Raw genomic sequence first — 25,735 nt, forward strand, 5'->3', positions numbered from 1 at the left:
TTGACAGGGTGTTATGAGATTGATTCTTATTTTTTTTCTTTTTTTTTTTTGGTATTTAAAATAGCTTTGGAAACGATGCCCGAGTCGTTCACTGAGCATATCACTCAGTTACGAGTACTGCATTTTTAATTCCAAAACTAATACAGATATCAAAGTCCCCACGAAATCAAACTTGATATTTTCTGAAATGACCTGCCTTTCACTGTTGTCTCTATGGCACAATCACAGCCAACAGTGACGAGGAGGCTGTGTTGTTGGGATTATTGTGGTATTTTAGGAAAAACAACACTAGAAAAATGTCGATTACACCTCCAGAACTTTGGTGCGTGTACTAATTTTGTTTCAAATTAAAATCTAGATTTGAGCCGTGCCAATGTTGAGGGGGAGTCTGTATGTTCTCACCATAGCCCCACGTGACCCTGAATAGGACAAAGCCGGCATGGGAAATGCATGAATGAATGAAAGAATGAATTAATTCATGTATAATGTTGAAAGATGGACAGTGGCTGTTCAGGCGGTTGGAGCTGACAAATCAGGGCATTTTTTAGAAGCTTGGCTTCTGTTTCTATATGAAAAATATAATCAAGCAGCCCCCCCCCCCCCCCCATTGGCTTTGTCATGAAATCATTATTTTAATTAGTGCTCTGCATGATGTATTTTTTGTATTCAGATGTCATTCATATGAATGGCAGATTTGAACTGAGCTTAAAAAGTGGGCAAGACTGATTTTGATTAAAGAGCACCAGTTAAAACTAAAACAAACAAGCAAACTAAGAATAAGTTAACATGATTAAAGCCTGTTGACACAAAGCATAGGTGACAAATAGCTCTTTCTGGTATCTGCCCCTGTGCATTTTTTCAGTAGGTCATGTGATCCCTGTACATCATATTAGTAGTTGCTTGTCAATACACCAATGTTTTTTTTTAATCATTTTTTAAAATTTGTAGTCCATTTTTAATGCCCAAACTTACAAATCAGTAATTCTAGCTGAATGGAAAGGGAGCTGGTGACACTTGTTGAGGCCAGACTCGGTTGGAACAGTAGGTCTTTTCATGGTGGGCAGCTACCGTGAATATAACATACGAAGGCAAAGAACAATAGACTAGATTTGCAGTGAAATGTTGACTTAATCACATTTAGATGGGAAAACAGTTGGCTAGTTACAGTTATTCTTCCAGCCTTTACAAATACACTGCATGTCCAAAAAAAGTCACACACTCTAATGTGTCGTTGGACCGCCTTTAGCTTTGATTACAGCACATATTTGATGTGGCATCGTCTCAATAAGTTTTTGCAATGTCACAACATCTATTTCTGTCCAGCGTTGCATGAATTTTTCGCCAAGATCTTGTTGTGATGGTAGGAGAGTCGGACCGCTGTGCAAAGTCTTCTCCAGCACGTCCCAAAGATTCTCAGTGGGGTTAAGGTCTGGACTCTGTGGGGCCGATGCATGTGTGAAAATGATGTCTCATGCTCCCTGAACCACTCTTTCACAATTTGAGCCTGATGAATCCGGGCGTTGTCATCTTGAAACATGCCCGTGCCATCGGGGAAGAAAAAAAATCCACTGATGGAATAACCTGGTCATTCAGTATATTCGGGTAGTCAGCTGAGCTCATCAGACATGGGTGCATCACTTCATCCGCCTCTCTTTTTACCCTGATGCGCCCATCACTCTGTAACAGGGTAAATCTGGACTCATCAGACCACATGGACCTTCTTCCATTGCTCCAGAGTCCAATCTTTATGCTTCCTAGCAAACTGAAGCCTTTTTTCCCAATTAGCCTAAGGTTTTCTTAAACCTGTTTAAAGCTGTTTCGTCCCAATCCCTTGAGTTCCCTTTGCATTGTGTGTGTGGAAATGCTCTTACTTTCACTATTAAACATCTTTTTTTTTTTTCTTCGATGAGGTTGCACCAAACGTTGAAGTGAATGATTTGACCCCTCTCCTTACTGCATTAGTTGGGGTTGAATAACGTGTTGCCAGCTGAAACATAATCACCCATGCAGTAATTATCCAATTGGAGGTTCATACCTGTTTGCTTAGTTAAATCCAGGCAGTGAAAGCTCCTGCTACTATCCACCTGTTCGTCATGAGCCACTTTGATAAATCAGTCTGCTCCACTGTATTGTATTACTTTAATAAAGCCTGTAAGATCAGCAAAGGGCAACGTAGTGATACTAAAATCAATAACATGGTGATGAAATGTTAATATTATTGATATGGTATTGATATTTCTATAATACTGGACTTTGACGGGAATTTCCCTTGCATGATAATGAACCCTGGCTCCTGACGGACCTTAAATCCTGCATGTCTGTACAGGCTGTTGCCTCAGGGCTTAATCAGGTTATCAAAATACTAATTGATATACTGTGTGCAGTGCATTGCTGATCTATCTTTGCCCTCCTCTCGCTGTAGCTGAGTATTTGCAACTGTGTTCCTTCCTGACACCTCAGCTGTTGATTTTGAGGCAAGAGACGAGAGGAGTATTTACATTACTATGAATTTTATACACAGATGAGTGTTTTGATCAGAATTGGACCTGTTCGTGAGGAGTGTGTTTTATGATAAACTGGAATCTTTGATTAAAATTATATACCATCCTTATCACCCACACTCAGAGGTCTCGCAATAGTTTGAAACAGAAGGTGCTGAATTATTAATTCAAGGCTCCGATGTTATTTTAGCATACTGCAGGTCACTTATGCACTCCTGCATTTCCACAGGCTCATTGATTCCAGTGTGGCACTAATCTCAGCAGAGGTTATGCAACTGTTGTTCTGTTTTCACTGGAGTCATGATTCCAAAGTCTTAGCTCCCCTGTGGTTTGAAGGTTAAAGTTTCATCTCATTTTTAGGGCTTTGATGTAAATTGTAAGAGTAAGCAGCCTCTTGTTAACTTCTCTTCAGGCTGTGTTTTGAGAGAAGGTGTTTTGAGTGTTGCTCATAATGTGCTCGTTATTTTCCGCAGTGCTGTATAAGGGGAGGTACCCCTCCACTCTCTTCCTTCCTCTTTTTCTCTCTCTATCTATTCCCCCCTCTGTCAGCCATCTCGGTGACAGCAGACCCCTGTATTTGTGGCTTCAGTATGGCAGCTAATGAGCTCAGAAGAATTGCTCCATGAGAAAAGTGACAGCCTCTGGTCATGTTTTCACCACCTCTCCTGATGCGCTTAAATCACACCCACATCCAAATGTGTGAAGCCACAGATGCCTTCTGTGAGTTTCTCCCTTCTTTAAACACCATGGATGTTTGCAACTTTTTGGAAACTGGTATGATTTGGAGAATGAAAGAGGATGGCGTTTTCAGTGTGAGAATGTCCAGACAAACATGCTAATTTCAAACAAATTAAGTCCCGAGTTTGTAGTAAGTCTTATTCTCAAAAAAAGACCATACTCACCAAAGTTTTCATTCAGTCTTAGTCGTAGTTTATGGTTCTCCGTCATTTCGACGGCGTAGCTACGACATAGCTACACCGTCAACGTGGACCCCTCCGCCGTAGCCTGACATGCAAAAAATTCAAACTTCACGTCGCGTAGACGCGGGCCCTAAGGGCTGTGATTGGTCCGCTCAGAACATAATTTCCGGCAGTTGCCTTTTCCGGTCTTAATGGCTGTATATGGCGAAGAAGCTCGTCGACTTTCAAAATGATCGAAAGTGCATTTCTTCATCCAGGTTGTAAATTCACCCGTTCCCAGCCTCGGCCGGTCGTACAGACCACCTCCGCAAACGTCTTCTCTGTCGCCTGCGCTTCAACATTTGCAATTTAAGCATTTCTTCTTCACTATTGATAAGCTCCAACTGCAAATACAGCTGCTCCACCTTGGTTGCCATTGTTTACTGTCTTTTACTGTGACCGGAAGAAAAAGCAAGGATTCGGCTGTAACCCCTGAAAGCACACAAACACACCTCCCTACCGGCATGGTGAATTGCAGAGCAACGTGTTCCCTCGATGCAGAGCTTTGGATGCTCGATGACGACGTCACGTCGACTATGTCAACGTTCTGGAAGAGTATAATTTAAGCTTTAGGCTTAATAAACTCAGCCCAGTGTTGTGAAAGAGATGAAAGAAGATTTTCTTTCAGTGTAAATCGATAAGTTCTTAGGCTGTGATACTTTGTGATACCTCCACTGCAAAGGAGCTTTTTGCAAGACATTTAAAAGTTATGTCATACGTTACTCTTAGATAAGTTATCCTTACATCTGTGATATCTTCAAGTGCAAGATCAGCCAGAACTCCTGCTACAGATGATATACCTTCACCAGGGATAGGATCTCAGCATCATCTAGTCATGCTTGGTTTACACTGTATGAAAGACAGGGCAACCTCAACAAGATGATTGAAACAACGTACGTCCATCCATCCATTCATTAGGCCGGTTTCTTCTGTTATCCAAAATTTTGTCGCAGTGGCAACCCGTTTAAGCAGGAAATTCCAGACATCCCTTTGCCCAACTATGCTTTCCAGTTCCTTCTGGGGGATCCCAAGGCATTCCCAGGCCAGATGAGAAATGTGTCCCTCCAGCAAACTCTGGGTCTGTCCAGGTTGTCTTCTGAGATGAGTCTGTCCGAAAAAATCTACAAAGAAAGATGTACCGGAGTCATCCTCATCAGATGCCAAAACTACCTCGACTGGATCGACTGAACCGTGCAAAGGTTGTACCCAGGAGAGGGTGTTTAACGCCTTATTCAAATTTCTTGATAAAGACAAGATTATACACTGTTGTCAGTTCCATAGCTTCAGTCAAACTGAACACACAAAGAAGTTGGATGTGCAAGGCAGTGCCGTTCATTTGTGTCTGAGACTTTGCCAAAGCATATCGACGTTATTCCTGCAGCATGTATTCGCCCAACTCCAGGGCTTTTGTGATTGGAAATTACTCAGTGGTGTACAATATTTCAGCAGCCAGTCTTATCCACCACTTGCTCATCACATCCAGTTTTAGAAAACCAAAACACCGAATACCAGCTGACTTTATTACTTAACCGTAGCTGTTTAAAAGTGGCAAATGGTTGTTGTGAATGCAGCTTTTTGCTGTGCATTATTCTTCACAGACGCGACTTACAATTTAAAACAGCAGGAAAAATGAAAGGAACGCTGCGTCGACTTCACATCCATGTTGCAGTTTACTTTTGGTCTCTCTTGAAGAGCAGATTAAATGCTAGTATCTCTGGATTTTTAGACATGCGATTGGTCTCCATAACCCCGCCCCCAGCTCTTGATGTAAGCCACTCTTTGCTCTGGCTTAATAAGGAATTGGTACACCAGTTTTTTTTTTTTCAGTGCTGGAGTCAGTTTGCTCTGGTTCTGAACCAGCACTGGAACCGCTTTGGTGGAAAAACCCTAGAGTATCCTCTATTTCTGTTTCTATTTGTGGTGTAGCAGGGAGTGACCCTCTGAGTGGCATATTGGTGCCATTTTGATAGCATCAGCAGTGACATGCAGCAGACATTTGGGTCTGCATCCTCTCCCTCCTCTTTGTCTTTTTTTAGACTCAACCAATACACTTGGCAGATACCCACACCTTATTTCTCTTCTTGCTCTGCCTCACTTAATTTATATCAAATCTTTCCATTTTAAGTGTGACTTAGAGGCTCCTTTCTTGCGTGACACAAAGAGCTGCAGATCAAAGGTCACCAGAAGGGTCCAAGTTGAAAATCTTCTTTGTTTTAACTTCGCTTAAATAATGGCTCATTTTTATTATGACTGTTATGTTAATGTTCAGTGAGAACAAGTTGGACATCATCATGTCATGCCAAATATGCGGTTGGTTGAATTTACGTTCCAGATTATGCTAAAACGAAGAGCAGTGTCTGGGTAAAGATTTCGCTATTGTCTCCCTCAGAAACCCTCTCTCTTTTTACCATTAGCAGTATTGATTTGCGTGAAGCTCTTCCTGTATTGCAGCAACATGCATACTGTATATCATCATCATACATTATTGTTTCAGGTCTAAAAAAGCTGGATTGAGAAGTAATTTTGTTTTTGGCAGAGTCTTTGTCTGTTTTGACGTAACCTTTCAGCTTTGGACATTTATTAAGATCTTTCTTTCTCATAATCTGACAGTGGACAGGAAGTTACACAATAAGGTCTGCTGTAAGGTCTTTATTTGTGTCTGAATGGTATCTGAAATGGGTAACTCGGGCCCAAGAGTGACCCAGTTAAAAAAGCAAAAAAAAAAGCAGTGTTTTTGTTTATAGCCTGCTCTGTCCTCTCATCTCTAGGCCACTGTTCTACTTTTCTGCTGTAAGGTAGAATAGCCCCACTCTGCCTGGGAAGCAGTGACGGACAGACGAGTAGACCATTCTGCAAAGATCTCTCCTTTTAATGGATGCTTGGGTGGCCTTGCTGCTCGTATGGACAGGTTTTGTCCTGCAGACACATGAACTGAAGTGGGCTGATGCTGCAGAGGTCTACACCAACACTTGGGCTGTACAGATCGATGGAGGACCAGAAGAGGCTGACCGCATCGCCAGGGAACATGGATTCATCAACCAGGGAAATGTAAGTTCTTCACCCTGATTTATTTTTTTATTGTTACTATTGCACTACGAATACCTCGTCTGCAATAATCACTCAAATTTGATACCTTATCAGTAGGAGATGCCATTGTTCCAGTGTGATTGAACATCAAAGTTGAGTATCAGAGAGCAGCACCTGATATGACACCTCCATGCCCTCTTATTTGTGTGGTGCATTGCTGAAGTATGGCCTCTTCAGCTTCTTAAGGCTGAAGTGGGGCATGCAATAGTTCCTGAGATGCTGTCAGACAGTTGTGTTGACATGATGTGACAGAAATAATTAGCCAGTAATTTCAAAGTATGAAGAAAGTTTGTAGGTTGTAGGTTGTTTAAATTATTTGTGAGTGTTTCAGCTTCCTTTTTTTTTTGGCTAATTTAATTCAGTAGTTGTGGCACACAGTAAGAAGTAAGTAAGTAGAAGTAGAAATAGTTCCCTCAGTGGTATGTTAAGTCGCTCATATATCAAAATTCTCCCAAAGCAAAGTTTGTGCTCGGCTCTTTAACAGTGAGTCACTATTTAGTTCCCTCTTCCCCAGTTGCTCCACTTGAGTTTTAACTTAATTTGCATGTGTCTCTGTGGAGCTGTCTGAGTGCTCTATACGCCAGTGAACAGCATTCTTACTTCTTAAGAATATGCGTAGGAGGTTCAGCATACCCCCTGTCCTACTCTAGCCTCCTCAAATAAAGAGGATTGTCTGAAAGACGCGTTTGCTAAATTAATTTGTCTCAGCTTTGCTCTTTTTTTCTTTCTTTTTTTTTAAAGATGAAGCTTTGTTTAGACTGCAAAGCCAAATGTTTTGTCCCTTGTTATCCTTGCAAACATTTGTCGTGGGGGTTTATGAAAATCTGATTTGGTATTTGTGAGTATTAAATGCTCTTTATGATCCACCGCATTGTATTAAATCATAAGCATGTGACTTGACATAAAGCTTGTTTAGGACTTCTTTTTGTATTGATTTGGATAGCTGCAGTTATTTCAGTCTAATACAGTCGAAAACTATTACACTGCAGAGCAGAAGAAAGCCTATGTGGGAGAACGGATTGATCTAGATGAAGAACCAATCTGCAACTAATCTACAGTGTTACTGAATTGGGTAAAATGGCACGTTCAATATTCTGTTCACAGCATACATCTACATATTCTAGACACACAATGCTACAGAGCGACCAAAAAAGTCTCTCTGCTTCCAACAAGGCTATCCTTGTCTCTCTCACGCCTTCTTTATGAGATCGCTTTAACTGAAAAATAATGGTTTTCTTTCTTCTGTTTATCTTTTTCCCTCATTTCACCAAACCACAAAGACTTTTTCAAGCCTCTCTTCTGTCAATTACACTACTTAACGTAGAGCAGTTTCATTTTTTTCCTCGAGTTAATTAGTGATTGGGTCATAAGGAGAGGTGGGAGACTTAAAAATTAATCCTCCGAGATGATGCTCCGTTTCTGAATCTCTGAGCCATTTTGCACACTTGCCGATTTAGTGCATGTGACATTAAGCCGCCCGAGTCCACAAGAGTTAATCGGGGCTGTCGCCCCATTTCACAAAGATCGGCATGAAAACAAAATCACTCTTCTCTCCCCAACCACCGGTTTGCTACGTCTCTCTGGTTGTGGTGCATCATTTCAGGAGGCACGAAGCTTTAATATTTGTTTCACAGGAGCTCCTAAAAAGTTTTATGTTGGTCTTTAGTCCTTAAATGGATATCATGAATGAACAATGAGTTACAAGTTATATGCAGTATCTGCATTCTCAGTATTGTGTAAGAGTTTGGACTAGGCAAGGATTTGTAGGGCTGGGGGCTTAAAGAGGAAATGGCTTAGTCATTTTCCCATCATCTTTGGTGCTAGCTCTATAAGGCACTAATGGAGAGCAAAGGGGCTGATGTATAATCAGGAGGTAATGGGATTTTTATCTCTAATGTGATTATGGGATCATCACGTAACTGATTATTTGTTCAAGGCAATCCTTAGAACTACCTTTTTCCTTGGTGTGGCTGTGTATTTACAGATTCAGTCATTATGTTTCAGCTTTGTTTTCTTCGAGTGGGCGTCGGGAACAGAAAGTGTGTCAGTGAATGTGTGTGTTGAATACCAGGGATTAAGTGTAAATGTCATCAAGACTTCCAACTGTGCATCGGCATTTAACGAGATGTCACAGAGCATCATTATATCCGTTACTTGGTGTTCAGTGATTTTTTTTTTTTTTTTTTTTTGCGTGTTTCTTTTCAGTAAAACATTGTGTTTGCGTAGGAGTTCTAGACCAGAGTTTACAGCTAAATGTCATGTTTTTCACTTGGTGAGCAGAGTCAGAATCATTGTTTTCATGAGAATGGGCAAGCTCTGTGGGCGTTGACAGACTGAATCACCCTGGAGTAGATGTCTAACAGAGCCTTTCCCCATGTCTCTGTCCTTCTGTCTCTTCACATCTTGGTCGACAGGTAATTTTTCTATTTATAGCCGTCTCTCTTAAAACATGTGGCTTTAGTGTAATTTGCAATAAAGGTTTTGCTATCCAACTTCTCGCTGTCTGCTCCGCTGGTTGTGACGCTCTAGAAAAACTGTGAGAATACATTCCACCGGCTTTTGGTTTTGCACAGTTACCCGGTCATTTCCAGATAATGAGCAAATGTTTGATTGCATCCTGTGTCAACTGATGGGACTATAATATACTTCCAAAATCCAATTTTCCAGACACACATAACCACTCTGTGCTAGGTGAAATTTAATGCTATCCAAGACTACAGTCCATTACTCTGCACATAATGCTCACTAACCATGCGACACACCAACCTACCGGCCAAAGATTTAATCCAACAAGCTGGAATGTCATAAAATATGACGAGATAAATTCATGAAATATATCTCACTTAGTCCTTTTCTTGCGGTCCTGGACTCCTCTGGTGGCAGTGAGAGATTTATAAAGGTGTGTTTGTTCTAGTAGTGAGAAGAATTTTATGCTCTCCTATTTAATGCCATTTCTAAAGCTTTATTCAAGTTGCTAGTATTAATTCTTGTGGACTGGTTTGTCTGCATAGCATTGCAGTTAGAGCGCCCAGCTTGGTGTTCAGCTTTCTTTATACAAACTTTTTACGTGCACCTCGAACAATGGTGACTGAAAACAGAAGCTACTTGATGTCACCCCTGCTCAGTGTTTATTCAAGTTGGATGTAAAACATTTCCACTTTTATTGAAATTAATCCAACACAGAAAAGAGGGAAGACATGAAAGAAGATGGTGTTTACAACCACTTATTCACTGTAATCCATATACGGTCTGGAGGAGCGAGGAAAAAGAGAAGATGCCTCAAAGCTACAAAGGCAGATTGCTGGTTATTAAATTATTCATTCTGAATATTATTAATTTTAATAGTTATTGATGATTGTTATGATGTATTGTTACCAAGCCAGACCCAATCACAGCCTATTATGATTAACAGTTTTGTTTCACAGAGGCATTGTTTTTGAGCAAAGCAATAGTGATGGTAAACATGGCGTACCGAGGAGACCAGTCACTGTGGTTGCTGCCAGCACTGCCACGTTGTGTTGTTACAGACCCGGGGCGTTTTGTTTCTCTATCTCGATATGTCTCTGCAACTATTTTCTCCCTGCTGCATCGCTGGCCACAGATGCTCATAGTCTCACGTGCACGTGAATCTTTGCTAATGTCAGGATTTGATTAAGATTCACGTGTATCTAAAGGTGCATCTTCCTGTAGATTGAAATGCAAAGAGGCGGAGCTCCTTTAAGGTGAAATACATAATCTGCCTTTTTATTTGTTCTCATGTTTGTTTATCATTTCTATTTTCATTTTGTAAATCTTAGATTAGTTTTTTTATTTTTTTATTTTTCGGGCTCAAGGTATTCCATTAATTTCAAACCCAGTGTCTTCCATCTGTAAGGTAGTATATGACTGCACATAGCTACATTTTCATTTACACATATAAACAGGGAAATCAGTCTGAATTCTCTTTTCATTTTTTTTTTTTTTAAATCTGACAGCTTACATAAAAATAAAAGCTGAACCTTTCCAGTACCGGGCTCGGCGGTGTTCATTCTGTATGTTACATAAAAGTCCTACAATAGTTATTTGACCAGCTTTACCCTTTGAATCTTGAATTTTGTAGAGTGCAGGTAGAGGTGTTTTTCCAAGGGAATAGTCTGCTCACAGCACCTCTCTTAGAGTTGAAGCACAAAGTTTGACATCGGCTTGTTAATTCTTGACCGATTGGTCGGCTGGCTTAAGACCTTTCGTCAAAAGCAAAAACAGATAGCAAGTTAGTTTGGTTTCTCATATTAGTTGTAGCACCGCTATAAAACATCTGTTTTTACAAGGTGCATTTTACACACTCGTTCCTGTGTCAGATGTCAGCTTTCACATGTGTTTTTAATCACCTAAGCTCTGTCCTCCTCTGCTGTATCACCCAAAGCATCACAGTTGTGTTACAGCAACATTGGAGCCCTGTGTTTCATCTTCTTCTGCTGCTGCTTCTTCCTGTTTGGTGTCCTATGGCAGCTCAATGTAATGCAATTACGTTTGCAACTTAATTAGACCAGAACCATTAACCAATTACTGATCGCATACTTTGATTTTGTGTAGCCTTCAGATTCTCGACTACATTCAGTTTCTGCATCGATGCAGAATCATTCACATCCACATCAAGATGCATCTTAGACTAAAGAATTTTTCACACCTATACTATTACATGCTCAATATCACTCGTAAGGCAAGTATTTCTTGTCCTCCTTTTCTCACAACTCTAAAGGGAAAATAGGGGATTCCACTCGGAATAAAAGCTGTGAAGTGTTGCCTTAGGCACTAATGAACCTCAATAGATGAAATCTGCAAAGAAGCCAGAATATTGTAATTGTAACAAAGGGTAAGATTAAGATCGTCTCTCACAAGAAATGTTAAACTTTGTTTCTGTTTTGTCTCATTTTTCGAATAACATTTTTGTCTTTTTCCCTACTGCAATGAATAATTACTTGGGGGGGAAATTTTCAGAGCATGCAGAGGTTGTGAATCCCCAAGCATGGGATGTGAGCCATTAAAGGACATCATAGGCGTTCTTTAACTTATTTGTGAGTTATACCCTGATGGACACGACCTTGACAAAATCAGCGACATTTTAAAATGGTTCAAGGAAAATTGAATTAAGTAGGGCAGAGTTTAATTTGATCTCTTCTGATAGAATAAAAATAATGTGCTAATAGCATAGTGTTGCTCTTTGTGTGCTCATTATTATTCATTCAGAATATTAATATTCATATTGATTGACAGGCACTGCCCTAATTTACTTGACATCTTTCATTAAACTGCTCTGCAAAATGATTGCCATATTTTCTTTTGTTTTAAATTTGTCAAATTCACAAACATGAGCTCAGTCTCTTGTAATTAGGGAGACTTATTCAAGAAATGCATCGAACAACGTGCAGTCGTTCCATGCCAAGTGAACTAGAGGTTCCAAAAAATGGGGTGTATCTTTGAATACAGTTTATCAAATTCTGTCTCTGTAGAAGCTTCGTTCAGATTTGACACCTTCCCATGAAAGGATAAACAACCTAGCTTTACTGCCATCTTTGTATAAAGCTAGAAACTTAAAAGAAATTAGGACAGGCGCAACAAAAGACTGGAAAATGGGAACAAAATAAAATAAATACATCAATCAATTAACTCGAAAAAGATTTTAAAAATCTAATTAGGTTAACTGGCAACTGATCGGTAACCTGAAAAAGAGTATCCCAGAGAGGCGGTGTCTTTTAAGGCCATTATTTAAGTTATATTATCCACGTGCTCAGAGCAGTGAGGATAGTGTGGCTGGCGAGCCATTCTGTTCATATTACAGTTTGGGTACAGTTTTATTCTGTCGTTGAAGAATTTGATAGAGGTCTTTAATGACGCTCGCAGTCTCTCCTGAAAATAAGCATCCATTCTCTCCCTCTTCAGCCTCTCCTCTTCTTTGTCTGCTGTGTGTGTGTGTGTGTGTGTGTTTGCGCCTTTCGAATAGGAGGTTGATCCATTTTGAGCAGGTACACGGCTGCAGAAGCCCCCCCTGTAGACTGGTCCAGATGACAGAATTAGCATAATTCAGACCTTCCCTACAAGTGGATACAAAACCCACGATTTGGCTCTTCAAAGGAAAGGTGGAGTATGGTTAAACAAATAATTTATGGAATCTGCACTAAACTATTATAGATAGATCCAGTAAATTGTGAGAAATCTCTGTATGAGAGGAACCAATATCGGCCCGTTAAGGCCACTGCATTTAAAAAATACCTTATTCTGTCATGGAAATCAATACTTGATATAGGAACACTACCGAAAAGTCCATGAAGATAATTCCTGAATGCACCCACAAACGCTGAACTGAATTCCTCCAATGCAAAAAATAAAAACCTCCAGAAACGGCTGCCTTTTCTGCGGCTTAGCTCACTTCAGTTGGTGTGACTTCTTTCAAGGAACTAAAGGTATGGCAGCGCAGCCTTTTAAACATTTCTTTGAACGTACATTTGCTCGTGTGAAATTCGAAATATCCACAGCCCGTTCTCAGCTGTCTCCGTCACACCAGGTTTTTCTATCCAAGCATGGCCTTAAACACCCTAAGATATCAACAAGTACTTAAAAAAACACAACATTTTATAATCTGTTGAGAACCAGTGACTGTGAGATCCTCTGAAATGTCATTACACACTTCTAGAACTGTTGTAAAGACCGAACAGGTGCCCACTTTCTACCGATGGACACCCCATTAATTGAAAGCACCAAAATGAGCAGTTATGATGAGATTATTTCATTGGTTTGAATGGGCTTTCTTTTTCTTCTTTGGGGTCATATATGAAAATCTTACACTGTTTTAGGGCAAATTTAAGCTGAGATTAACAGAACTCTGAAGGGTTCACAACTTTTCAAGCACCACTGTAGGTTGCCATGGAGAAAATTGGCAGCATGTTATTTCCAGCAGTTCGACTCCAGTGATGGGGGAAGGGAGTCACTTTTTGTTGGCAACACAAACCATTTGCTTTTCATCTTCAGGCCACACTATTCCATTTCCCATTACAATTTCTGTTTGATTTTTTAAATTTAGTATTGACTCTTCATTCCAAATCCAGATATTTTATACATGCATCATCCTGTAATCATGAAATATTGCTTTGAAATAACCCAATTTCCCTTTGTGGCTCTTTGCTATTTGCCTCCTATGTTTTTTAACATGTGCTATTCTTAAAATATACAATACTTGCTTCTTGTTTGTGATTTCTGATCAGAGTGAAGTGTGCCTCCTTGTTCCTGAGCTGGCTGTCATTTAAATGCAACCCTTAAATTATACCAAGCCCGCAGTCACAAACCTTTTAGCCGTTTCCAAAAGCTTCATCTCTGGGCCTGAGTGAGAGATCCACAGAAATTATTACTCTAAAGCTTCTAAAAATTGTGTTCTGACCTATAAAACTCCAGTCACACCTGCTTTTAACATTGCATTAGTAATAAGTCTGAAGTTAGGTTTTGGGTGCAGAAAGATATTGGTTTTAAGGATGGTGAGCTCAGGATAATTCAAAATGAGTGTAAATGAAGCATTTGAAAAAGGTCTAAGTCTATCTGACTCCTCTCTGTTCCTCTGAGATATGGAGCCAGTCGTGTGTGCACATTCTCTGTCTTCATTCAAGTCCTTTTTTTATTTGGGGAGGGCTTTTTTAAGACTGCTCACGTTCCTAATCTGGCTGTTATTGACTGGGCTTGGAGTAAATTGAAGATGTTTATGTTTATGCATTTGGCAAACGCTTTTATCCAAAGCGACTTACAGGTAGGCATGAAGGGTAAGGGGGTCTTGCCTAAGGAAGGGGTCCTTAGGGAGGTTGTACCTTTCATGCAGGGGGTGTGAACCCAGGTGTCCCACACGAAAGGTGGCAATAATTGTAGTTGTAGTGATGGAACTCCCATTTAGTTTGGTCTTTACTTTTGCCCACAGGGGAGGGTGTACATACATACAGTACGATTCAGTTCCAGCCACAGTAGGGTACCACTTTGCCAAGGTAACCAAGTGCTTTTTTCAACTAAATTATTTCACTCCCACAGACATCCCTTGCTGCATATTTAGTCACGTGAAAAGGAGACTGCACCCTTTTCGATTCAAAGGTTTTACTTACCAGAAGAAAATAATCTGGTCCTCACTAGGTCTTAAAATGAGATAAATACAACCTCAAATCCAAACTCAAATAACAACACATGACATATTATACATTATTTCTGATAATATTACTTTCTCAGTCTATTGCATACCCAAAGTAAACTGAAAGCTTTTCTACAGCTACACAGAGTACATGCTTGATTTTGGTCTTTGTATAAATGTGATACTAGTAGAACAATAAATAAATATACAGCTTTTTCTAAAGGTATGTGCAGGCTCCAAAAACACTGTGTGACTCTGTCTGTCTGATAAAACCTCACAAGACTTGTCATTACAAGTGCATGTGTCCACTGCATCTTGAGGAGCAGGATTAGCCTCTGTGTACATTTCAACCTTAGGAATTCAAGGAAACACAGTTTATATCTCTGACACTTGCAGACACTCTGGATGCTGCAGCCATGTAGCTTTACACAGGGCCTTCCTTGCTGGGCATTTAAAGTTATACATGCAAACAGCATGTCCCTGTTATCTGATTTTCACTGGGTGTTTTCTGCATCAGTCATCAACAAACCCATTTACGGCTGACTCGGTGTGTACGGGGCAGAAAAGGGGCGTATAACCAAGTTTACCATTGTTGCATGTCAAAACAACATGGAACGGTCTGAAATGATGGGTCATTTCAAAGCTAAGGAGGCCTGCTGTCATTTGAAATCGCCATATCAAGGATGTTTACATGTCCTCTGGATTTATGGTAAAAGAAAGAAGAAGTTATATTGAATAAAATCAATTTCTTTAATGGCTTTGGGTTTTACAGAGCTGAACTATTAGGAAAATGATGGGTAGCAACAATTGCTTCTCTAAATAGCTGCTGAAGTCTTACCTCCATCACATTGTGTTAATAGATATCTAATGGCTCCAGACCAGCAAACTGCCCAAACTTCTACCTTTTATAGAGAAGCTCACACTTGCTGATAATCAATTAATAAAGTGCACTTGACTGGCAAAACATGGCTGCTACTTACCCTTTGAAATGGCATGAGAACAATAGGAGTTTGCTTGGTTATTCACACACCATTTCTGCATGTAAGCTTTATTTTTGTGAGATAAATAATGACACAGTTTAAACGTCATGTGCTATTGTTCAGCTTCAGTTGTATTTGCCTCATTTCAAGGTCTCATGATTCTTTATAATGCCCTGATATGCACAACCTTAGAAATGAAATAAGGTGCACTTTATTTTCCACATGATTTATATTACATGCTGCAGTGTAAACAGCATATTGTCATTTTACTCCCAAATGCATGAACATTTGAGATTAATCTGTAAACCCACTTAGAGATTTTTTATCATTTTTGATTCCTTGCATATCTGTACATTAATCTTTGTTTGTACAGTAGTTGCTGGTCCTTTTGGGGAAAAAGAGGGATAAAACAAGTGAAAATGAAGTAAGTAACCAGCAACTTGCAGATCACACAGGTATAACAATGGACAACACATTTTATAAACAACAGGCAGGTTTAATACTGAAGTTCCATAGAATTGATTTAAGTTGTTTTTAAATACCACTTTCTGTTTCAGATTTTACTCTGAAGTATCTCTGATTCCCTGTAATTCCACACAGAATATGCAACGTTCATCTGAGCAAAGTTAGTACAAGTTTAACATCCAGCTTTTTACTGTGCTGGTAATTCTGGGTTTTGTGGAAATGGGAATTGACTGGTCTCAGATTATAGCTTCTCAGATGAACAGATGTATTGAAATGACATAAAATAGGTCCATTGGTCCACAGCACAGAGCACAAAACAGGCTAAAGAAGAAAATGTTGAGTACAACAATGTTCTACATCTTCACGCATTCATATGTCACCACCTCCGCTTTTCACATGTCACTTTTTTCAGCTGACAACAAACGCATATAAAGGGGGTGGCGACAGTCACTAATGCACAGACCTTCATGCAGGAGGTCGCTAATTCAAGCATAATGTTTTCCACAGTCATTGTGCTATTCTACTCCCCTCCTACTCGCTATTCCTTACTTTTCTAATTAGCTGTCACCTGTGAATGGTAAGGGTTTGAAGTGTAAAGTACATTGTGAGCTTTATGAATTACATAAATAGATGGGTGAAAAAGTCCACACGGATGCAGTTTGCACAGTTTATCAGCTGTGGGTTGCTATCCCGGTCATGTGAAGTGGAATGCTGCCTGACAGAAAACAACAGCCATCGTGCATTTTAAAACTTCCAATTGTGTCACTGCTATGTCAAGGACATGAGGACTGATGTATCTTACATATTTTCTGCTGAGACTGGGCTGTCTCAAAACTGTAAAATAAACGTGTCTCTTGTGCAGCCTTGAATTTCCATTTAATCATTCATCTGTTTACTTGCTCTTAGAATAGAAGAGGCAGCGCAGGGAGGGGAACAGAAAATAATTCATATTTTTCACACAGAAGCACATTGAAGGTATAAAGGTGTCAGTCAAAAATCTAAACGTATCAACTCAGCAAGGCATTTGCTTTGTTTCAGTCATTTGAGTAAAACAATCAAGATTTAGTCAAAACTAGGAAATAACTCGCATGAGATTATATATTAAAAGTGTGTACAAACCAAAAAAATCGTATTTTTCTAAGCGAACCCCTTTTGCTTTGATAAAGACCTTGTTGTGTTCTCAACCAGCAGTTCTCTACCAGCGTTACCTGGAATGTCTTTCCAACAAAATACTCTTGTTAGCTGCTTTTTCTTTGCTCTGCAGCCCAACATATTTCAACACATGTGAAGCTGGGTCATCTTGACATAACACTCTATTATTGATTGTCATGGTTAAATGGACGTTACATGGCCTTGAGATGAGATTTGTTTCAGCACATTGTTATGGTGGCCATGCTGGATAAAGTGTTGCCTTGAATTTTGAAAATTTCAGCTACGGCGCCAGGTGAGACCCTGTCACTATCACGCCTCCTCCCCCAATCAGCACAATGGGAATCACACATACAGATACCATCTGTTCATTCCCTCTGCATCTCACAAAGAAAAAGCATTTGGAGCCAGAAGTCTCAGATTTGGACTCATCCCATCAAAGTTTAGATTTCCATTTAACTAGTCCTTTGGGTTTCCCGGCCCTAGCCCAAGGACTTCTCTTCCTCCAATTTTTTATTTTTTTTTTTACCTTTGTAGTGATTTCTTTGCAGTAAAATGTCTATTAGGGCCTGATTCAAGGAGTCTCCTTCAGTTGATGTAGAGGTGTGTCGGCTATTAGCACTGATGACTCTTGTTTCTCCCTGCTTAATGAGCGTTCATGCTCCAATATGTATTACTTACAGTGGTCGAATAAGGCTATTGGCTGTATATACACATTACCTTGTCACAACACAATTGATGGTCTCAGATGCATTAAGACAGCAGGAAATTCCAATAATTAACTCTCAGACATGGCCTGCTGTTTATTAAAAAACATTCTGCAATACTCACTTATAGATTAACTAAAGATATTTCCAGTAGATTGCAAAGCTGTCATCAGGGCAAACAGTTGCTGGCTTGAGGGATCTCTAACATTTTAAAATTTCCTTTTTGTTATTCAATAGATTTTAAGTCAACAGTATTGTTCTTCAGTCTAAAAGCTGGTAGAAATTTAGAAAATCAGTGAGTGAGTGTTTTTGACTTTTTGCCCAGAACAAATCTACCCATTAATGTGATTATTGTAGCACTCAGGACAACAGACAGCAACAGCACAACATTTTGAAAGGAGGCTGCTTGATGTGCGGCCACATAAGTGCTGCAGTGGCTCCGTCTTTTGAACGCCCACCTAGCAAACTGTCTGCAGACATTTACAATGGGACTGTGAAGCTCTGAAAGCTCTGCCACTGGAGTGCTCTGTCAACAGGGTTGGGATTCTTTTTGTTGAAACTGTGCGTCAATCAATTATATATTTGCCAATTTAGTGCATCGGCTGGTTATAACAGGAATCGGTTTGAAACAGCCTGTAATGCAATAATCATAATAATATTAGAATACTTGTGTGTTAGAATTCAATAAGCTGACATTGTTATTGCTACTGCCTTTTACTGTCACAATTACTGCGGCCACTGCTTTGAGTGCCGTTGCTAATATCACTGCTCCATCTACTGCAGCCACTGAAAACGCTTATCAACTCTAAACACATTTCTTTAATGTTAGCCGGCAGTATGAAGTTTAAGTTCAAGCCTCAGCGACATTATGTAAAGATGCCTGTTAAAGTGAATTTGCAGCTAAAGTAATAAAATTGAATTGCTGTAAAGTCGCCAGTCTGTACACAAAGCATTTTTTTTAAAGCCCTTCTTTCATAGCTCTTGTAAAGTCTATTCTGAGCCTGCCCGTGGGTTAAAACGTGCCGGCCTTGAGACGGCTTTGGGCTCTGCACGGCTTCTGCGTGCTAACCACGCAACAGTTTCAGCTATTCATAATAAAAAAAACTAACTTACCCAGTGCTGTGCAATCATTGGCTGTCATTTACTGTTGATAAGTTTCATTTGATCATCACTGAAATGTAGTTGAAGCCAGAATCACATTTACTAATATAGAATAAATGAGTTTCACATGTATGTAATGCCGCAGTAGCTTGAAGCGTTAGCTTCGACTCTATACCCGCGTAGCTCTTTGTAGCGTGTTTACATTTTCTTTCTGCTTCTTCCCTTTTTGATGAGAGCGTCCCTGTCTCTGCTTTGGGGATATTTTATGAGAAATGTAATATATGTGGGTATCAAGGAGGGCTTAAATGAAAACCAGAATTAGAAATAAAAGAGTCCAGTTGTCGATGAGGCGGGATTGTTAGCCACAGATGTGAGGAAGAGATCAGATCAGTGCTCAGCCATTATTACATTCTGCTGTCAGGGCCCCTGAACACCTCATTGGAACGCTGCAAGTGCACAAACACTCAATAATTTGGCTGTGACTGAGAACCCAAGGCACGTTATTAGGAAGTTATTAGTTTTTTCTGCTTCATGCCCAGATCTATCACGAAACGTCTCTTTAATTATCTTTAGATAAGTCATGGCGCTACCTTTCATCTGATGCTTCGGTATTTTACTTTTCATTGTTGAAATGTCTTATGTTTGTTTTCCAGAACATCAAAACGCCTTTGACTCATCCTGTGTTTGTATTCAAACATGCAACCTGTCAATTTGGCATGAATATTTTAAGACCCCATAGAATGTGAATTAGATATTCAGAGCGAATGGGGGGGGAAAAAAAAGAGTTCTTGAGTGAAATTCAGTAGAGGTTCATGATTTAATGTCTTCCCTTGCATTCATAATTTGTACATCTTCCTTTTAATTTGAGGAGATATTGATTACATCCCCACCAGCACTGATGATATGTTGTACACTGGGAGCACTGGCTGTAAATTGAAGCTCCTAGGCTAATTGGATGTACCTATAAATAATTTGCGCACATTAGCCTTGGAAAAGTTCTCAACTCAGATGCATCAAAGTGGCAAATCTCACACAAGCGTATAAAAGAAGAGAAGAATAGTAGGTGTGCATAGACCAGTTTAATTACACATTTCCTTTTTTTTTTTTTTTGTATATCTGCGACGTTCATATGAGACATCTATTATGGACCAGCATGACATTCTTCTTAGTTTTCTGTTAATCTGTTAATGTAAGGCAAAGGAAAAAAAAAGATAAAGGAGCTTTTTTTTTTTTTTTTTTTGTCTTCAGATGGAGAATATAAATGACTGTGTTCCCTGACCTTACTTCACTATTCTGCTGCGTAAAAAGGGTTTGTGTGGGAGGGAAAATAACGTCATTTCTATTAACAAGTGAAACCCAAATCAAGTGGACGCTTCCATGAAAAGGCACCAAGAGCATTTCGTTGTCATACACACAACCAGGCCCCAGTGCTGCTGCCTGTGATCTGGTCACTCTCGCTTTCCATTTACCCTAAAGAAAAGTCTGACATGTTAATATCAGGCCAGACAAAAGTCCGCTAGAGCTATGTGTACTTTGTTCTGGAATAAAAGTATGACCTTTTGAGGAAAGCAAACTGGAGAAGTAAAAGGTCTGAGCGGCTGGTGTTATCTGGCTCCCTCTGAATCGTGACACTTGATCAATTGCAGAATGATGCAATTTAGCAGAGACGAGACAAAGAGTGATGGTGAAATAACAAGGCAGCTCTGCCTCTCTGACTGAGGCGCTATTAGTGATCAGTTAGATTCTTCCTTTAGTTTTCAAAAATCAGGTGGATTAGTCTATCACGAATAAAAGGGGAAAAATAACTCCTGCCATTTCAAAGATTATTTCTGTCAGTTGAAGGCATCTTTTTTCTAATATTTGTAGCTTTAATGAAGAGGTTGTTCAATAAAAAATAGACGAAATGGATATTTTATTTATATAGAGTTGTATAAAAGCACTTACAGTTTAATGTTAGTTTCTAAAATGATTTTAAATGAAAGTCTACATTTATGTAATCTGTTGCTAATGATCCGTGTGGAGCCATTAGAGCTCCTGTTTATGTGCAGACAGTGGGTGGTTATCATATAGCCCTGCACCCCGGAACGGGAGATGTGTGCCGCAGTTATGATAAAAAAACAGATCACTCACAGTCTGAATAATGTAGAAATAGTCTCATAGCCATGTGGTAAGAATAGCACAGTTGTGGATGAATACAGAGTACTGTTGCAACATTCACACCATTTTTATTCCTCCATTGCATGAGCAGCGCTCTCTCAAAATAAAACGACTCTGTACTTCAGATTGCAATCCTTATAGTAAAACTGACATGAAAGAATGGAGCGGTTGACCGCAAGCACATCAAGGATTTTTCAATGGTTCTACATTCTCAAGTCTCTTAGCTATTTGTGAAGAATTTGTCTCAGATAGTAAGTCATTTAAGCTGAGACTGTGGAAAAATGACCTCTACTGACTGCAGTTCAGCTGTCCACGACCTTCACCCAGCTTGTGCCAACTAAAACATGTATATTTAGACAGAGCTCCTCAACATTTGATTTATCCTTTTAACTCGAGGACTGGACAAATAACTTTATTTTTCTACATCTACGAATGGAGAACACTGGAGAATGATGAACCAGCTTGAATGCTTCCTTGTTAAAAGCTTGGCAGGGTAGTGAGCACTGCAAATTTAAAGTGTATATTGTGTTATGATGTAAAAGATGGTTGCAGATTGTTATATTCCTCATGCCAAGTCAAACCAGCACACATCTAAGTTCCATCTTTACTGCATATGCACTGCAATTAAGGCTGCGGGGTATTCGTCTGTAGAAAGAAGTTGAACTGATTTGAAATGACATAATTCCAAATTTCCAGACATTCTTCAGCAGCAGAGTTCTTGTCGAGCCATTTTAAATGCTATGTTTATGCTGCGGTAGCAAAGAACCCTGCCCTGTCCACATTTAGGGACAGGGCAGTGTTCTTTGTTCTGAAAAGCTGTGTCACAGCAATGCGAACACCCTTCTGAAGTAGTGTACAGGAGGAGTTTGTCGTGCAAAGACAAGATTACGCACAATTTGAAAGATGCCTTTCAAACTCCTAACGGCATTCTGCTGGTTGTTGATTTGTGTTGTCGTACAGCTCACCGGGCTGTTTCGCTTCAGCAAAGACAGTCCGTGGCTCAGTTATCAGTGTGTGAAGCTGAATCAAAAAGCAAAATGTTAAAAAACATAGTGCGTCCCAGACGTTAATTTCCTACGCCTTTTTTTTCAGGAATCCTCTACGGTTTGCTCCAAAACTAAGGTGTAGTGGAAAAAATCCTGAATGTGCTATTCACATGCTGTAACTTTCCGGAATGCTTCAACCATTTATCATTGTTATGAAGGCTATCATGGGACCGTGCACAAGAGTCCTTTATAGTAAGTGCTCTGTTCTCTCATGTTTTCCGTGCTGCCACACAAATCCATACGCCCCACACTGCAAATATGAGTGGTAGTTTAGTTCCTTAGATTTATATGCCCTGCTGTAATGTGATAGGTTAAAAATCTTAAATCTTAAAGAAAAAGCTGCCATGCCTGAGCTCAGTTTCCCCCTGTCACCAACAGTATTGGCCACTTCTCCATACTAGACTGCATTGTGATTTTTGACACATAAATCAGGGTTCAAATGTGTCGTACTGTGGTACATTTATTACCGTTAAGATCCCAAACACTCGATGAAATAAGAAAAAAAATCTAACAATGATCATAATACAACAACAACAATAGTTGTTAGTTGTTCTCAGATATTCACACGTCTTATCTGACTGGGTGTGTCTGACTGTACTTACAAGTTGTCAAAAAAAGTCATTTGGATATAGTTTATGATCTTAAATAACTTCATATTTTGTTCAAATGAACCCCCAAAAGTTTAGTGCCTAAATCTACAACAAGTTTGGCAAATGGTCTGAAACCTCCAATAGCTCAGCTGGCTCGCGCCTAATGCCTGTAGCCAGTATTCGTTACAGCTGCCGTCTTTTGTAGGAGCATCTGCTGAGACTCACTCACTCAGCGTACTTTTAACTGCAGCTTCACAGCTTCAGTACCTTGATTCTAGAGAAGACGTCTGTGGTATGTTGGGTCTTGTGTAACACTTTGAAGAAGAATTGTCGGTTCAGCACTGGGCCATCTGAGAAAGCTCTCTTTAATAGTGTAATTTATGCTGGCTCACTTTGATAGCAGTCTTAGCAGTACTGTCTCATCCCATGTTTATGTCTTGCTGACAATAAGTAGGGACACAAAGAAATGAATAATGGAGCGCTCAAACACTAAATGTCTTCCATCCTGTCGGTTTTGGACCTTGTGTAAGTTGAAGGGCCAGGGTTTCACGCATGGATTAGCAGCTTTAATTGGAAATACAATGGTCTGTTGTATATGTAACACTAACACTGTATTTGTAGCTGTGTTTTCTTAATCTTCTACTAACCCTTAAGCAAGTGGTTAATATCACCATGGCAGCCGACTCTCCGACGCACTGCAAACAGTCCTCAGTGAATATTGTAAAAGATGCCTCTTTACAATATTGTTTAGATGCAGCATAGAGACTGAAATTACTTTTGACATTTTGTCTGAGCTGAAGAAGTGGTATTCATCATCATAGCAGAGGAGTCTTAAGTGACTGACAATCAAGGTTTAGATTTTATGAAATATGTTCATGGGGCTGATTTTTATGTGTCTAGAGTGTATTTGTGCCATGACTCATAAGACTCCCGCGCTTGAAAGTGCTCCACTATCCCTTCAATTTTGGGAACAAAGCCAGCTTCCCTCACAGAGGATATTTTAGGATGCCGTAAGGGTATTGAAGACTCGGGTTCTTGTTCTTCATATACAGAGAGTGCAATTCTCAAACTGAACAAAGCACGTTTTGATGTCCTCAACTCTTCGCAGAGGCTACTTTTGTTTTCAAAACACTTTTGGAAGGCACAGCAGTTTAAGAATGTGTTACGTGATACGTTGGGAAAAATCTTTTGAAAAGAACCTGTGGCACAACTAGTCCTTTGAAAGTTTAAATGAATGAAGATTGAATGAAAATCAAGAATAGAACTCCTTTTCAGACTCTTTATTCTTAGGAATATGAATGTAACTGCTTAACTGTTGATTAGCTATGCGGCGGCACACACGTGTACTGCATGCATGAATCCAGATCATAAGTAGAAGAAAGTCTTCTGAGGTGTTATATTATGCCTTGAGACCACTGTGACTACGAGATGATCAATTGATCATTTTGACAGGCCTCAGTATGGCGAGAGTTACTCATTTCGATACAGGCTGGAACTGTAGCTGATTCCTGTGTGCAGCGGCATTTTCTGAAAATAACAGCGTTCTACACGATAAGCAAACATTTGCAGTTAGAAGTCAAAGAAACGGGGCCACGAATGAGACAATTCATGTGTTGTTGTTTTTTTTTTAAACATGGAGGAGACATCGTGTCTGCTTCTATCTATCGAAATGACAAGACCAAAGAAAAGACGTGTCCTCGCCGCACTTTACCCCGGGCAGGAGACACTGCGCCACTGGATTGCGAGTGACACGCCAACCTTCGGCACTTTTCCACACACTACGATGTGCTGCAAAATGTTGAAGCGAGGCAGGCGAGGTGCGAAATATCACTGCACCACGGGACGATTCCACAGAGATAAAGCCCACCATGTCTGGGCGCACAGAAGATAAATGTAATCATTTGTAAAGCGTTGACATACAGTCGGAATCTGTCAGCAGACAGGAAGACACCAGTGATTTACAGAAAAGTGTCAGCATGAGGGGAGGCTTAAAATCTAACCATTGAACTTGTCGGTATTAATAAATGGAACCGGAGGAAGATTCACTGGGGTTAAGAGAAAAACAGAGAGTAAAGGGTATAAATTGATGAGAGCTGAATGAGAATGCAGAGGAAAGCTTTTTACTCCAGCTCCTGCAAACCGGTGAGACAGAGCCTGACGGGGGCTGTTGTGGCGCCAGCATAGCTGATGTGGAAAAGGGCAGTGGGCTGAATTACACAGATGAATAATCCAGTAGCCTTACAGAATCTGGCGCCCCGTAGCAGCCCACCTTTTGAGGAACAAGTTGGAGCGAGCAGCCACAGGCTGGAGTTGTCTTTTTTCATTGACCTCATCACACACAGAGAGGGAGACAGAGTTGTAGAGGTGGGAGTGTGTCGGTATACATTCGCACATGTGATTCTTCATCACTCTTTTTTTTTTTTTCTTTAAAGGGTTTTGGGGGGCGGGGGGGTTGGTTTGCAGCAGGGTAGCATCTACTTTCTGTATGTTTGAAGGTGTTGACAGCTTCCATTTTCCTGCGCTGAGCCCTTGAAGTGAAGGACACCTACGAGGTAGAGGACATTTTGCACATTTCCTTTTCAGTAGTCCATCACTTGGGCTGCACACCCACATTCCCTCTCTGTGTTTCTGGCTTTCCTCTTGCTTGCATTGATAGATTGACTGATCTGAGTCCATGAAAAATCAATAGGACATAGCTTTGAGTGCTCTTCACATTGATTTTTCATGGACTGTAGTTTTGTTCTAACAAGAGGTAGGACTTTTATTCTTGGGGAAAGAATGCTGTTTTTATGACCTCGTGGACAAAAGATGCATCGGAGCATGAGGGCTCTAATAACTTAAAGTAGTCGTTGGGGT

General features: G+C 40.1%; 1 protein-coding gene across 1 annotated transcript in view; it reads left to right on the forward strand.

Moving 5' to 3' along the window:
• Nucleotides 1-25,735, forward strand: part of furinb (furin (paired basic amino acid cleaving enzyme) b) — an 85,564-nt gene that overhangs the window by 2,302 nt on the left and 57,527 nt on the right. Inside the window, exon 2 of the mRNA XM_072385554.1 lies at nucleotides 6,229-6,508. Coding sequence (XP_072241655.1) covers nucleotides 6,332-6,508 — 177 coding nt within the window. The 5' untranslated portion in view covers nucleotides 6,229-6,331. The remainder of the gene's footprint in view (nucleotides 1-6,228; nucleotides 6,509-25,735) is intronic.

The sequence above is a fragment of the Leuresthes tenuis genome, unplaced genomic scaffold, assembly GCF_036924035.1.
Source record: "Leuresthes tenuis unplaced genomic scaffold, fLeuTen1.0.hap1 SCAF_5, whole genome shotgun sequence".
In the NCBI taxonomy this organism is placed as follows: Eukaryota; Metazoa; Chordata; class Actinopteri; order Atheriniformes; family Atherinopsidae; genus Leuresthes; species Leuresthes tenuis.